At 43.4% G+C, this 15891-nt stretch overlaps 1 protein-coding gene across 12 annotated transcripts in view; it reads left to right on the top strand.

Annotated features, from left to right (window-relative positions):
* The window catches only part of LOC109906605 (calcium/calmodulin-dependent protein kinase type II delta chain), a 112507-nt gene that overhangs the window by 44380 nt on the left and 52236 nt on the right, over positions 1-15891 (top strand). For all 12 annotated transcript variants that reach the window (XM_020504400.2, XM_020504391.2, XM_020504390.2 and 9 more), the window contains exon 3: positions 13986-14045. In XM_020504400.2, coding sequence (XP_020359989.1) covers positions 13986-14045 — 60 coding nt within the window. The remainder of the gene's footprint in view (positions 1-13985; positions 14046-15891) is intronic.

The following is a 15891-nucleotide window of genomic DNA, read 5'->3' as shown; positions in this document are numbered from 1 at the left end:
CAATGGCGAAAAACACATTCCGTAACATTTTAATATGGAAATAGCTGTTCTATGATTCAGCCTACAGTAGCAGCCAATGTGTGATGTTTCAATGCCTACATTTCATGAGGCTTTTGGAAAAAAAACGACATGCAGGGCTTGACCTTAACCTGTTTATCCACTTGTCCTTCTGACAAGGAGGTGACTGAAAATGTTGTTTGATGCAAGAAACCACTTTACAAAATAAAATGAATTATTATTATTATTTATTATTATTATTATTTTATTGCACTTTTTACCACTTTTTCTCCCCAATTTTGTGATATCCAATTGGTAGTTAGTCTTGTCCCATCGCTGCAACTCCAAGGACTCGGTTTAGATAAATCATTCAGTTTTCATGATCAAGGCAAAGGGGTGTTGTCGTTGGTGCATGATGTTCAGAAAGCAGCATGTTCACATCATTCAGTGGCGAGACACCCAGCAGCCTTGTGGCTAGTTTGCCTCCTTGCTGGACCCAAACCACAAGTGTGCTGCTGTGCTCACTAAGGTGAGGTGTCAAACTGTTTTCACACACAGCCCCTCCAGCTGGGACTCACACACTAAGCCATCCAAGTACTCTTCTACCGTAATGTTGATGAGGATACAGCGGCCATAGATGGCTACTACTGTACAGTACAGCCAGTGTAGGCTCCTCAGGGGAGGACCATCCTCAGTGAATTTCATAACAGTAGTGAAACTGTAGATACGACTACTAAATATATTCACGTCACCAAATTATTGATTTAAAACACTGTTTTGCAATGGTCTACAGTAGCCTCAGCAGCACTCTGTAGGGTAGCACCATGATGTAGCCAGAGGACAGCTAGTTTCCGTCCTCCTCTCGGTACATTGACTTCAATACAAAACCTAGGAGGCTCATGGATCTCACCCCCTTCCATAGACTTACACAGTAATTATGACAACTTCCGGAGGATGTCCTCCAGCCTATCAGAGCTCTTGCAGCATGAACTTACATGTCCACCCAATCAAAGGATCAGAGAATGAATCTAGTACTAAAAGTAGAAGCTACAGCTAGCTAGCACTGCAGTGCATAACATGTTCATGTTACGGTTTTCCTCCGTCGAAAGAGAGTCGGACCAAAATGCAGCGTGGTAAGTTAGATACATGTTTAATGAACGAATAAACACGAAATACAAAACAACAAACGGAACGTGAAAACCTATACAGCCTGTCTGGTGACAACTAACACAGAGACAGGAACAATCACCCACAAACACACAGTGAAACCCAGGCTACCTAAATATGGTTCCCAATCAGACAACGAGAATCACCTGACTCTGATTGAGAACCTCAGGCAGCCATAGACTATGCTAGACACCCCTACTCAGCCACAATCCCAATACCTACTAAAACCCCAATACAAAAACACAACACAAAATAAACCCATGTCACACCCTGGCCTGACCAAATAAATATATAAACACAAAATACTAAGACCAGGGCGTGACAGTTCACTCAAAGAGAAAGACAATAGTTGAACAGTTTTGATCAAATACATTTTTAGAGCGATTGTTCACTTATCTTGCGAATGCAGCTGCCTTGTTTATCCTACTCCGAGGGGGATGTTATGTTAGTTAGCTGGCTATGGCTATCCAACACTGGAACTCTTCCAAGTGTAACTACTTGCTGACGGGTACACTACTGCATGATTGTAGTGGGTTTACTGGCGCGTTAGATCTAGTAGCTATGTGGACTATGGCGTTAGCTAATATGGGGACCGATGTAGGATGTGTAGCGGTTATGATATGAAGGTTTGGCTTGGAAAGTTTTTTTTGTCTGGTCACAGACAGCTGATGTGTTGTGCACTGAAGTCCACAAGCGAAGGGAAAAGGTGAGAGGAGGAGAGTGCGTAGATGTGAGAAGGAATTATGCAATGAGCAAAGTGATCATGCTGTTTTTATGTGGCTGCTATGAAAGTGAACTGTGTTTGCGTGTGATCAGGGGTGTATTCATTCTGCCGATTCTGTTGAAAAAACATTCTTAAACTGAACCAAATGGGGATAAACATGCCTGAATTTGTCCAATAGAAAATCTTGTTAGATGTAGACAAGAGTGTGCAAGGCGGTACTGTCACCTTACTAAAATGTTCTCTCGACCTGTTATAAACTATCATTCATAGTCTAGGTTGTAGCAACTTCATGATGGTTATAGGGACATTTTGAGTATCATGTAGTAGCGAAGATTTGTATCATGTAGTAGCGAAGATTTGGTTATGGAAATGTGATTGGCCTATAATGTTTACTCACAATGTAATCCCAAGACTTAACTCCTAAGGAGTCAAACGCAACACTCATTTAAATGGTCCCATTTTACATATTTCTTGCTGTGTCATATAATGGTGGCTTGTAATAGGCTTGGGCGCTATCCAGATTTTCACCCTGGGATTTACGGTATTACCGGCATAGCACACAAGGGGGCACTAAAAACAACAGATATTGAAACAAACAATTATAAAAATCAAACTCCAAAAAAGCAAATGACAAATATGACAATGATGCCCCTCCCACATCTGTGCATACTCCATAGTTTTAACTCCCTGTCTCTGTTTACTCATCATTTATCAACACTATCGCTTTGAGGGTTAAGATAAATTGACTCTAGTGGAGTTAACTCTGTGATTTCAACTCTGTGTACTAGGTATGCAGGTTTTTTGCTCCAAAAATTATATTATAGTTTTTACCCCTCATTTGTGCTGTGATTTCTGATGTGGATTATTTTAATATCTTATCTCCCTTATACACTGCCGCCCACGTCTCTATTCCTACCACAGCTATTCTGGAGTCCTGCTGAGGCTGCCACACAGCTCTCTCTCTCTTCATCTCTCTGCCTCGCTCTCTCTCCGGCCCGTACCTCTCTCGCTCACTCTGCCTCTTTCTCTGTTTAATTGGTCTATTCTGATATTTCTTTATCTATTTATAACATGTTCTGTCGCTGATCAACTGGAAGCAACAGATGGACAGACTCCCTCTTTCCCTCACATCCCTCTCCACTGTCTTTTTCTTTTCCCCCTCTGTCAGTCATTTGTCTCCTTCCAGTCTGTGTGTCACTCACTCTCTCACACCTGTTTTGGTTCTCCTTCCCTCTTCTCTCTTTCTCTCTGTCTCCACCTTTACATCATTCTTTGGCTTGTTTTAAGATGGTCATGCCATGGATCATTTAGCTATTTGATTTAAAAGTTTAGGACCATGTTAGCTATCCCAAAAAGTAAATAATATTTGATAAAATATTTGGTCTTTATTACTATAGCCCATAGAAACGCATCGAACGAACAGTCACAAATGGCAAAAATGGCAAAAAATATATCTAAGAGATATAAGAAAGCTCAGGAAATATATTTTTGGATACATACGCTCTATGGCCTGCTCGTCAAACATCTCTAATTTCCAAAACCATGAGCATTAATATGGAATTGGTCCACCCTTTTGCTGCTATAACAGCCTCCACTATTCTGGGAAGGCTTTCCTCTAGATGCTGGAACATTGCTGCAGGGACTTGCTTCCATTCAGCCACAAGCATTAGTGAGGTCGGGCACTGATGTTGGGCGATTAAGCCTGGCTCGCAGTCAGCGTTCCAATTCATCCCAAAGGTGTTCAATGGGGTTGAGGTCAGGGCTCTGTGGAGGCCAGTCTAGTACTTCCACACCAATCTCGACAAACCATTTCTGTATGGACCTCGCTTCGTGCACGGGGACATTGTCATGCTGAACAGCAAAGGGCCTTCCTCAAACTGTTGCCACAAAGTTGGAAGCACAGAATCATATAGAATGTAATTATATGCTGTAGCTTTAAGATCTTCCTTCACTGGAACTAAGGGGCCAAGCCCAAACCATTATTCCTCCTCCACCAAACTTTATAGTTGGAACTATGCATTCGGGCAGGTAGTGTTCTCCTGGCATCCCCCAAACCCAGATTCATCCGTCGGACTGCCAGATGGTAAAGCGTAACTTGTCAGTCCGGAGATTGTGTTTTTACACTGCTCCAGAGTCCAATGACGGGAGCTTCACATCACCCCAGCCAACACTTGGCTGCTCGGCCATGGAACCCCATTTCATGAAGCTCCCGACAAACAGTTCTTGTGCTGACGTTGCTTCCAGAGGCAGTTTGGAACTTGGTAGTGAGTATTGCAACCGAGGACAGCACTTGGGTGTCCCGTTCTGTGAGCTTCTGTGGCCTAACACTTTGCGGCTGAGCCGTTGTTGTTCCTAGACATTTCCACATCACAATAACAGCACTTACAGTTGACCGGGGCAGCTCTAGCAGGGCAGAAAGTTCACGAACTGACTTGTTGGAAAGGTGGCATGATATGACGGTGCCACATTGAAGTCACTGAGCTCTTCATTAAGGCCATTCTACTGGCAATGTTTGTCTATGGAGATTGCATGGCGGTGTGCTCGATTTTATACACCTGTTAGCAACAGGTTTGGCTGAGATAGCAAAATATTAAGGAGTGCCCACATACTTTTAACCACTTGTTTTTGTTGGCACAAAACTACTTCCATTCTTCCATTCGTTTGTATGGCTTACATTCAGACTAGTCCTGTGACACTTGTCTTAGAACAAAACGGAGAACACCATCGTGCTCATGAGTTTCCCTTTCCATAGTGGTGTCATATTAGTTTGTAGCTCAAACGGTTCAGACACTATAGCAGAAGTTGGCACATTAGCATTACCGACTTCAGACGAGTCCCTTGAAACTTGTGGGGGTCGTAGAGCAAAATGGAGAACTCCATCGTGTTCGTGAGAGTCTCCCCTTTCCAGGCCAAACCGTTCAGACGAGACGGATGTTTTTACCAGAGATTTTTGGGATGTCTCATGGTATGACAAACACAGCTGTAGCTGTCACCTTCCACTGCAGACTTGGAAGACCAGCATATGTGAATGCAGTGGATTGAGACTGATATCTCTAGCTTAAACTGATGGATTTTGATGGGCATTTTTTAAAATGTTACTTAGATTGACGCACGGCTGCGTCAATAGACTCTTAAGGATTACTACCTGTGATCTGACACATTGCAGGTGGAAGTGGCCTCCGACCCTTTGCAACACTTTCTTTTCGCTGCCTTGGCAACACAGCCAAGAGGAGCAGCGAGTCAGAAGCTTTGATGGCATATTGCCACCTCTCCCATATTTCAGCCAGCACTGCTCGTGTGTAGTGTGGCCTTTGTTAAAGTTGGTCTGCTGCTCTGGCCATTGTGTGGTTTGTATCGACGTGACGGTGTGGGCCAGGGCTCAAGATAAGAGAGTAAGATCCTCTTTAGGAGAATGGATTGGGGCTTTCGCCACATCTAGTGTGTGTGTGTGTGTGTGTGTGTGTGTGTGTGTGTGTGTGTGTGTGTGTGTGTTCAGTGTGTTTAGGCAGGTGTGTGTGTACACGTGCCTGCCTGCTGGCTGTTTGGAGCAGATACAAGATTGGTGTTTAGTGTCTGGGTCTTTGCCCGTGGATGCCCTACTGAGATGCACTACCGGAGTGTGGACTGAATACTGAACCGGGCCGACAGGGAAGGCTGGCCTACCTCTCTGTGTGACTGGGGATCACCATCAGTGTTGCAGGATGCAGACACGCATACAGACTCTTGCATAACATTCTGTATTCATGCTAGCATACACATTTCCAGTCATTCATAACATTGAAATGAACATAAATCCACTCCATTTATTAATTAGTTAATTAATTCAGCCATTTATACATCCAGTCACTCATTGGCTCATTTGTTCATTCATTTATTCACCCACTTACTCAAACCATTTGCATAAATATTTTTGACTACTTATCACTTTCTACATCTCACCCCCTCCATCTTTGCTGCCCTTCCTGTGCCTCCTGCCCTTTCTCCTTTTTTTTCACACATTTGTTTGTTACGCAAAGCTGTAGCTCTCTGTGTCCCATCAATCCCTCTGCCAAGAAATGGGTTGATATCTTTTTTTGTTGTTGTTGCATAATGCAGTATTTCCTCCCTGGTCTATGATGAATAACATTCTGTGGCATTAATACACGCTTAGTTTTTTGTCTGCATCATTACGATTATAGAAACAGTGTTTAACTGCCTGTATCCTTAATACGTGCTCCGCCATTTCCTTCTTGTAATTATAGAAGATAGTTTTATGTGCCTGTAGGTTTAGCACTTGCATACTCTCCTATGTGCTCAGAACATTTGTGGCAACAGACCATTGGGCATGAAAGTTCAGAACGTATGGAAGTGTAGATTTTGAAACACTTTGGAGTGCTGATTTTAGTGGTCTGGGTCTGTCCGAAAGAGACCGTCTGCGTATCCACTAGTCCGTGTACGGCGTAACAGACCGTCTCGCCCCTGGGAATCAGAGCCTTAAGGAGGGGGCTGAAGGAGAGTGGGAAAGAGAGAAAGTGACACAGACACACACATTGGCATTACATCGACACTGTGCACTGAGTCAATGTTCCTGCCAAGGGTCGAGAGAGCGTTGACTAAGACCACACACACACTAGAAAAGTCTCTTCCTCTCGATATTCAGTCAAGTCATCTGACAGACACACTATATACTGACCTCAACTTGACTCGCCCCTCCCCAGGCCCTTCAGCAACATATTTGAGCGTGTGTACACACACACTTTCACTCATCGTTTTTTTTTTTTTGTCCAAAGAGCTCATAGCAAATGCCGTAGGTTGCACTGGGTATTATGTTATATATGAAGAATTGACCAGCATTACATTCGGTACCTCAATAATGTCTCTCCGATGGCTTAGCTGTGTTATGATGAGGATTCTCGGGTTAGATTCTCTCCATTACTATGACTCATCCCATTGCCCTTTTGTCTGCTAGGATCTGTATAGTCAGCTGCACCGATTTTTAAATGTTTATTCATTTATTTTAATTATATATATTTAAAAATATTGATGATAAAAAATATTATGCGGATGGATCTGGAACACAGGGTCTTGGGCTGCTGGGGTGTCACACACCATGTATGAGCAGCACATTGTCATAGAAAGGCTCATTCACACCCGGAGTAGGTTAGTGCGGCGGAGTCATCTTTACCGTATTCATGAGGCCCGGGGGTACCCAGGTGTGCCCATCTATCTGGGGCGAGCCTCTGGTCTTTAGGGGGATAGGGATGGTAAAGGGAAATGCCGGTCTTCATTTGTATCTGGCAGTGTTTGTGTGTTTGTGTGTGTGTGTGTGTGTGTGTGTGTGTGTGTGTGTGTGTGTGTGTGTGTGTGTGTGTGTGTGTGTGTGTGTGTGTGTGCCATGGGTCTTCATTTGTATCTGCCAGTGTTTGTGTGTGTGTGTGTGCCATGGGTCTTCATTTGTATCTGCCAGTGTTTGTGTGTGTGTGTGTGCGCCATGGGTCTTCATTTGTATCTGCCAGTGTTTGTGTGTGTGTGTGTGCGCCATGGGTCTTCATTTGTGTGTGTGTGTGTGTGTGTGCCATGGGTCTTCATTTGCATACTTCCCTGCCGCGTTATCGGTTTTATAAAACCAACTTAAGTGTTGTAATGGGGCTTATTTTCAGTGGCAACTGATTCAGGCTCATCAGTTTCTCTTGCAAAGTGTTGTAAAAACACAATGTCTTCTCGTGATAAACGGCGCACCATTTATTTGAATGGACCAGTCTGCATTTGAAATGGCCCTTTTTTTAATGACGGACTACCCAGGATTCTCTGCTGCTTTCAGGGGGGCTTGCACTCGTTCCCTCTTTTAAGAAGCTTTCTCTCCGTCGTTTGTTTGCTCTCTCGCTTTTAAAGTAGAGCTGTTTGTTCTTTTTTTTTCCAGGAAAATAATTGGCTCTCTATTTTAAATCAGTCTGGCTGTGCTGCCAAGGATGAGACGGTGTAAAGTAAGGTCTCCCGGAGGAACGGGGGAAAGGGCCGAGGAAGTGTCAACCACACACTTCCTCGCATCCAATCAGAGAAGAAAGAAACCAATGAATTGGCCTCTTCAAGGCATTGGGGACTGAGAATCGACTGGACCTGAGGGAGTCAGCGGCACCAGATGTGCTATGATTTCCGTCAAGTTAGTGACAGAGGGAGGGGTTTGATTGCAGTGAAAATAGCTGCTGCCTGCCCCCGTTTCTCAGGCCTGACAGCACTCCCTCTCTCACTGCTCATCTGGGGATGACTGACACTAAATAGGGATGACTGACACTAAATAGGGATGACTGACGCTAAATAGGTCAGCTCCAGGGTGAATCACACAACACTGTTTTAGTTGTGCTGCTAATGTTTAAAATCACACCGCTTCGAGTCGTTAGTGAGAGAATGATGGCTATTCATACTCTTTGTGTGTCACGATTTTATGGTGATTCAGACCAATTGGATCCTCTTATTTACATGGTCGTTTATAGAAATTGGATTGGTGAACTGTAGTGATCTTGAAAATCATGTTTTTGCGTATGTTTGTGGAGAAAATATGGATGTTTACATGGTCTTTCTGTCTAGACCCATTTTAAATAACCATGTCATTAAAAGGTTGTAAATGTAAATTGGGTACCGTAACTCCTCATTGAAATCCATTATCCTTTACATTAGAGCAATTGACTAAAGCCATATAGAATTAAATCAAGGATAGTGAGATTGAAAACTTGGATGGTTGAGCTACTGGAGGTGAGCAGCATTCTAACTCCTGTTATGTCACAGATTCGGCGACGTGAGAGAATGGGAGCAGGCCAAAGTCAGCCTGGCGACCGGGATTACCGCCTTGTAAAAGCACATCGGATAGGTGTGATTGGGATTAGACGTTTGTAAAACAAGACGTGATTGGAGGGATCTTTTAGTGACGCTCCCTGATCACATCTAGCTCGAGTAGTGGGGATTAGAACCGTGCAAATGCACATCTGATTGGAGGAGCACCGATTTTACAGGCCTGTAAAAGCAAGGAAATTGCACTTGATTGGTGTTTTGTGGGATTAGGATGTTTTGGAATCCGATTGGATGAGAAAGTATCAGAGCCCTGTGAAGTTCAGGTTTGATCAAAGACTGTGGATTAGAGATGGACAAATGGTGTTAAATATATCCTGTTATCTCTCAAGGAATCAGGCATTGTCGAATATGGCTCAAATGAGACACACGGAGGAGGCATGCACAAGACATACACACTCACAGATTCCCTGACATATGGGTAGCATTGCTCTGGCATTAACCAATTGGATTGATGAGGATTTGTTAAATGACCCAGTTTACACACACTCCCTCAATACCTGCCTGGCATGCACCAGTTCTGAGCCATTGAGCTTCCTCTGCAGGTGAAAGACTGAAGTGGACTACCCTCCGATATAATTGCCTATGGCGCTGCCTATGGAATTCCCCATGCATTCACCAGACATGTAACCTGTACATAAACCACTACTCTATTTACCTTCGCCATACATTTCAAATGTCACAGCAAGAAAGGGCCTCTTCAACTCCCTGCACATCATGGTTGACAGTGGCTTACATGCAGGGTTGGAGTCATTTCAATTCGAGTTCATTCGAGAAGTACCCTGACATTTGTATTTATTTTTGAACCACGTGCGCTTTCCTACACCCTTTGTCCCTGTCACTCTGCCGTCGACCTCGGGTTCACACAGAGAAGCCAAGGTGAATGTGTTGTTATGCCAAAGTTTTTCCTCAAACATTAATACACTATATATGCAAAAGTATGTGGACACCCCTTCAAATTAGTGGATTCGGCTATTTCAGCAACACCCCGTTGCTGACGGGTGTATAAAATTGAGCGCACAGCCATGCAATCTCCATAGACAAACATTGGCAGTAGAATGGCCTTACCGAAGAGCTCAGTGACTTTCGATGTGGCACCGTCATGGCATGCCACCTTTCCAACAAGTCAGTTTGTCAAATTTCTGCCCTGTTAGAGCTGTCCCAGTCAACTATAAGTGTTGTTGTTGTGAAGTGGAAACATCTAGAAGCAACAACGGCTCAGCCGAGAAGTAGGAAGCCACACAAGCTCGCAGAACGGGGCCGGCGAGTGCTGAAGCGTGCAATTTTTTTTATCTGTCCTCGGTTGCAACACTCACTACTGAGTTCCAAACTGCCTCTGGAAGCAACGTTAGCACAAGAACTGTTCTTTGAGACCTTAATGAAATGGGTTTTCATGGCCGAGCAGCTGCACACAAGCCTAAGATCACCATACGCAATGCCAAGCATCGGAAAGAGTGGTGTGAAGCTTTCCGCCATTGGACTCTGGAGCAGTGGAACCGCGTTCTCTGAAGTGATGAATCACGTTTTACCATCTAGTAGTCCAACGGATGAATCGGAGTGTGGCGGATGCCAGGAGAACATTACCTACCCCTATGCATAGTGCCAACTGTAACATTTGGTGGAGGAGGAATAATGGTCTGGGGCTGTTTTTCATGGTTTGGACTAGTCCACTTAGTTCCAATGAAAGTAAATCTTCATGCTACAGCATTCAATGACATTCAAGACGATTCTGTGCATCCAACTTTGTGGAGTAAAAACAAATGGACGACTACAGGAAGCCCAAACCAAGTTTATTCAACCACTGGGCCATACAGCTGCAAAGACAACATGCAAGTCACACAAGCATTTTTTACCTCCCAATTAGGCGGAGTCATCTCCTTTCATGTCTAAGATAGACAGTCCTTCTCTGTTAGGCAGAAACACAGTAGGTTCCTCTTTCTGGTATTGTCATGGCCATGCTTAAGTCTAGGACCCTCATGGGTGTGTGTGTGAGAGAGAGGACTATAATCAGATGGCTTTCGGGTTGGGCCCCTGTGGCCCCTCCTACCAACAGTGTCTTCTCCCCATCTGTTGACCTTATCTCGAGTTGAGTTCCTCAACCCTCATTGTCCTGGTTCCTCAGCAACTGGCCGGCCTTATCAAGAATTGAAACTAAGCTGTTGCCCCTTTGCCTCCCTCTTTAGGAACATTCATGATCAGCGATAACATACAGTTGAAGTCGGAAGTTTACATACACTTAGGTTGGAGTCATTAAAACTGTTTTTTCAACCACTCCACAAATTTCCTGTTAACAAACTATAGTTTTGGCAAGTCAGTTAGGACATATACTTTGTGCATGACACAAGTCATTTTTCCAACAATTGTTGACAGACAGATTATTTGACTTACAATTCATTGTATCACAATTCCAGTGGGTCAGAAGTTTACATACACTAAATTGACTGTGCCTTTTAATGAGCTTTGAAAATTCCAGAAAAAGATGTCATGGCTTTGGAAGCTTGTGATAGGCTAATTGACATAATTTGAGTCAATTGGAGGTGTACCCATGGATGTATTTCAAGGCCGACCTTCAAACTCAGTGCCTCTTTGCTTGACATCATGGGAAAATCTAAAGAAATCAGCCAATATTGGTTCATCCTTGGGAGCAATTTCCAAAAGCCTGAAGGTACCATGTTCATCTGTACAAACAATGGTACGCAAGTATAAACACCATGGGACCACACAGCCGCCATTTCTCAGGAATAAGACACGTTCTGTCTCCTAGAGATGAACGTACTTTGGTGCGAAAAGTGCAAATCAATCCCAAACAACAGCAAAGGACCTTGTGAAGATGCTGGAGAAAACAGGTACTAAAGTATCTATATCCACAGTAAAACAAGTCCTATATCGACATAACCTGAAAGGCCCCTCAGTAATGAAGAAGCCACTGCTCCAAAACCGCCATAAAAAAGCCAGACGACAGTTTGCAAATGCACATTGGACAAAGATGGTACTTTTTCGGGAAATGGCCTCTGGTCTGATGAAACAAAAATGGAACTGTTTGTCCATAATGACCATTGTTATGTTTGGAGGAAAAAGTGGGAGGCTTGCAAGCCGAAGAACACCATCCCAACTGTGAAGCACAGGGGTGGCAGCAGCATGTTGTGGGAGTGCTTTGCTGCAAGAGGGACTGGTGCACTTCACAAAATAGATGGCGTCATGAGGCTGGAAAATTATGTGGATATATTGAAGCAACATCTCAAGACATCAGTCAGGAAGTTAAAGCTTGGTCGCAAATGGGTCTTCCAAATGGAAAATGACCCCAAGCTTACTTCCAAAGTTGTAGCAAAATGGCTGAAGGACAACAAAGTCAAGGTATTGGAGTGGCCATCACGAAGCCCTGACCTCAATCCTAAAGAAAATGTGTGGGCAGAACTGAAAAAGCGTGTGCAAGCAAGGAGGCCTCAGTTACACCAGCTCTGTCAGGAGGAATGGGCCAAAATTCACCCAATTTATTGTGGGAAGCTTGTGGAAGGCTGCCCAGAAATATTTGACCCAAGTTAAACAATTTAAAGGCATTGCTACCAAATACTAATTGAGTGCATGTGAACTTCTGAGTCACTGAGAATGTGAAGAAATAAATAAATCATTCTCTCTACTCTTTTTCTGACATTTCACGTTCTTAAAATAAAGTGGTGATCCTAACTGACCTAAGAAATGGATTTTCTTACTAGGATTAAATGTCAGGAATTGTGGAAACTCAGTTTAAATGTATTTGGCTAAGGTGTATGTAAACGTCCGTCTTCAGCTGTATATGAATAGAATAGAAATATTCTTCTGTGTCCCTTTTCCCACTCAGTAACTTTCCACACACCTAGTTCATCTTTACCCTCCCTTGACCCCTAACATGTACATTCCTTATACATGTTAAGTAATTAATAAGTTCTAGTATGGTAACATGAATAAGTATATTTCAAGCTAGAATCCAACAGGCCCTTTCCTGTTCCAGCATGACAATGCCATGGTGCACAAAGTAAGATCCATACAGATATGCTTTGTCGAGATCAGTGTGGAAGAACTTAACTGGCCTGCACAGAGCCCTGACCTCAACCCCATCAAACACCTTTGGGATGAATTGGAACGTTGACTGCGAGCCAGGCCTAATCACCCAACATCTAATGCTATTGTGGCTGAATGGAAGAAAGTCTCTGCAGCAATGTTCCAACTTTTAGTGGAAAGCCATCTGTGAAGAGTGGAAGCTGTTCGAGCAGATATTCGGGGACCAGCTCCATATTAATGCCCATGTTTTTTTAATGATATGTTTAGTCATGTATTGTATGTGTTTAACATGTCCACCATTTTAATTCTACAAACTGGGGTCCTTCAGCGCAGCTCTCTTCAGTTGAAATCAGAATTAGCTCTCCTCTTGGTTTGAGCTACCAGGTGGATATTTCTTCTCAACTTTTTTTCCGTCCAACGTCTTGATTTATCTATGAAGGACACGCCACCTTAAACTCTGTGAAAATGAATTTTGTTCATTTCCTGGTTCTGTCGGCGGAATTTATTAACGATAAATAATTCGGTGGTTCCTGCGGTCGGCCTCTTGAAAGATGAAAGCGGAACCTGGAGGAATTGGAGTTCTGCTTCACTGTGACGTTTGCTGTACAATGAATAACCTGGGTGAATTTTAAACTGTTTTAAGTGGTTCTCAAATACTTACTCGTAGTGACTTTAATAAATGAATGTCCCCCTCATCATGGGGTACCCTACTAGTTCGTTGGACTCAGTTGGACGGGACTTGGATTCAATAATTGTGTTTAAATTAGTTGCACGTGATATTGACATGTCAATTATCTCACAAATAATAAACACATCTTAGTGTTAGGGCTGCTCAAAGCCCGCTGTCATACGTGTTGCAGTGATCTGATATCTTGTTGGCAGCGTGATGAGACACCTTATGTAAACAAGATCAGTCTATATTTCTGGTTCACCAAAGAGGCCAACTTTAAGTGACTCCATTGTAGTAGTAATATATAATAACCAGGCATCAACTGTAGCTCATTGATTCTGGATATTTGATCATGTTGTGAATGTGTTGACACTGCTCTCGTACTGAGAAGGGAATGGAACATGGAAGCAACAGGGAATGTCTTTTTGTGTGGTCACAGGAATGTGAAAATGGGAGAAAAGATGACACTTACTCACCCTAACCACAAGGCGAGGGAATGCCACGGGCCCTCGAGGTGAAGGTGTGTGCCTCGAGACTCATGGCTTTTGTTTTGTCTCTCTCCTATAGATCACCAGAAGCTGGAGCGAGAGGCCAGGATTTGTCGCCTGCTCAAGCACCCCAATATCGGTGAGTCCCATGCTGTACAAGGCTTATACCTTCAGTGCCCTGCTCTCTCTAACTTCTTCCCTCTCCTCTTTCTGGACAATGTGCCAGCTGACGCTTCACTGGCAGCAGTAAGACTAGGGAGGGTATATTACTGAAAACTTTCTAAGTTTACCAGTAAACTACAAGAATTTTGTTAACTTTCAAGGATTTTATGTAATTTATCACATGACATCTATCTAGTGGCCCTTTTGGGTACTTCAGATTCTCTGGACCCTGTAATTATTTCTGGCCCTCTTTGTGGCCTTATTGCATGTAAAATATATACAAATAATCAAATTGAATGACCAAGTTGTAAAAAAATTATCCTTAATATAAACCATCCACTAAGTTACTACCATTGGGGTTTAAAATGACGGTTTCAGCATGTTAAACACGAGCATCACCACCGATATTGAGATGAGTGAGATGCAAGACTTCGCTCACACACCGTGTCTGCGCATGTGCACGGGTTCGCGTCACACTGTTTACAGCGTGGCCAGCCAAGGCACCATAAGAGCGGAGAAGTTGAGCCTTGCGCTTCAACGCTCTTAGTTGTTTTGCGGAAATTGACCCACCGTATGGTTTATTTTAGGCATCCATCGAGAGCATCCCGACCTCTTGCATCACCGCCTTGCATGGCAACTGCTCGGCATCTGACCGTAAGGCGCTACAGAGTGATGGGTTTGGATTTCTGAGCTCTATCTATTGTTAATCATTCTTTTTAAAAGAGACATGAGGGGTGGAGGCATAATGAAGCTTGGGAGGAGCTGAGCGCAGGGAAAATGGTCACATGTGGCAGTACTGATAAGGGGAGGAACCGTTTAAGGCCCATTCAGCTCCCTGCCCAGCAATAATGATGCAATGTTTAGAGATAAGGAGGAGACTCCACCCAAGGCGGGGTATGGATACTACAACGGGGGAAACAGTGTCTGTGTCTGAATTACAGCTGTATCGACCAATTGGGAAGAAGTCAACTTGGTTAAGCTTCTCTAGTGTCCCTTGAGTTTGTACTCTGAAATGTTGGCCGTAACAAGAGGGTAGTGCGTATGGCCCAGTACATCACTGGGGCCAAGCTTCCTGCCATCCCGGACCTCTATACTAGGCGGTGTCAGAGGAAAGCCCATAAAATTGTCAGAGAATCCAGTCACCCAATTCATAGACTGTCTTCTCTGCTACCGCGCGGCAAGCGGTACCGGAGCACCAAGTCTAGGAGCAAAAGGCTTCTTAACGGTTTCTACGGCCCCCCAAGCCATAAGACTGCTGAACAATTAATCAAATGCCCCCCCCCCCCCATTTGTTTTGTACACTGCTGCTACTCACACTGACTAACCTGTACCCCGCACACTGACTCGGTACCGGTACTCCCTGTATATAGCCTTTTTATTGTGTTACTTTGGATTATTTTTGACTTTATTTGGTAAATCTTTTCTTAACTCTTTCTTGAACTGGACTGTTGGTTAAGGGCTTGTAAGTAAGCATTTCACAAGGAAGGTCTACACAAATGTTGTCGAGTCTATTTTTTATTGAAAATGTCATTGTTGATTTGATGGTTTTTAAACTAATTCTACTACTTGCTGTTGAACCATATGGTATATCCACTAGAAACTCAGGAACAATATGGACACAGATAAAACAAAATCTATATATTAATATATATATATATATTTTTTTTTTATTGAAGTATAAATGACCAAAGTTACCATAGATTGCCATAAATAACCTGTTATTACCAAAGATGAACTCTAAGTAAGACCAATCACACTTGTGTCATAATTGCCTGTGTACTGTCCACACACACACACACACACACACACACACTGACCATCTG

The sequence above is a fragment of the Oncorhynchus kisutch genome, linkage group LG16 (genome assembly GCF_002021735.2).
Source record: "Oncorhynchus kisutch isolate 150728-3 linkage group LG16, Okis_V2, whole genome shotgun sequence".
NCBI lineage: Eukaryota > Metazoa > Chordata > Actinopteri > Salmoniformes > Salmonidae > Oncorhynchus > Oncorhynchus kisutch.
This window is presented reverse-complemented; position numbering and strand designations above follow the sequence as displayed.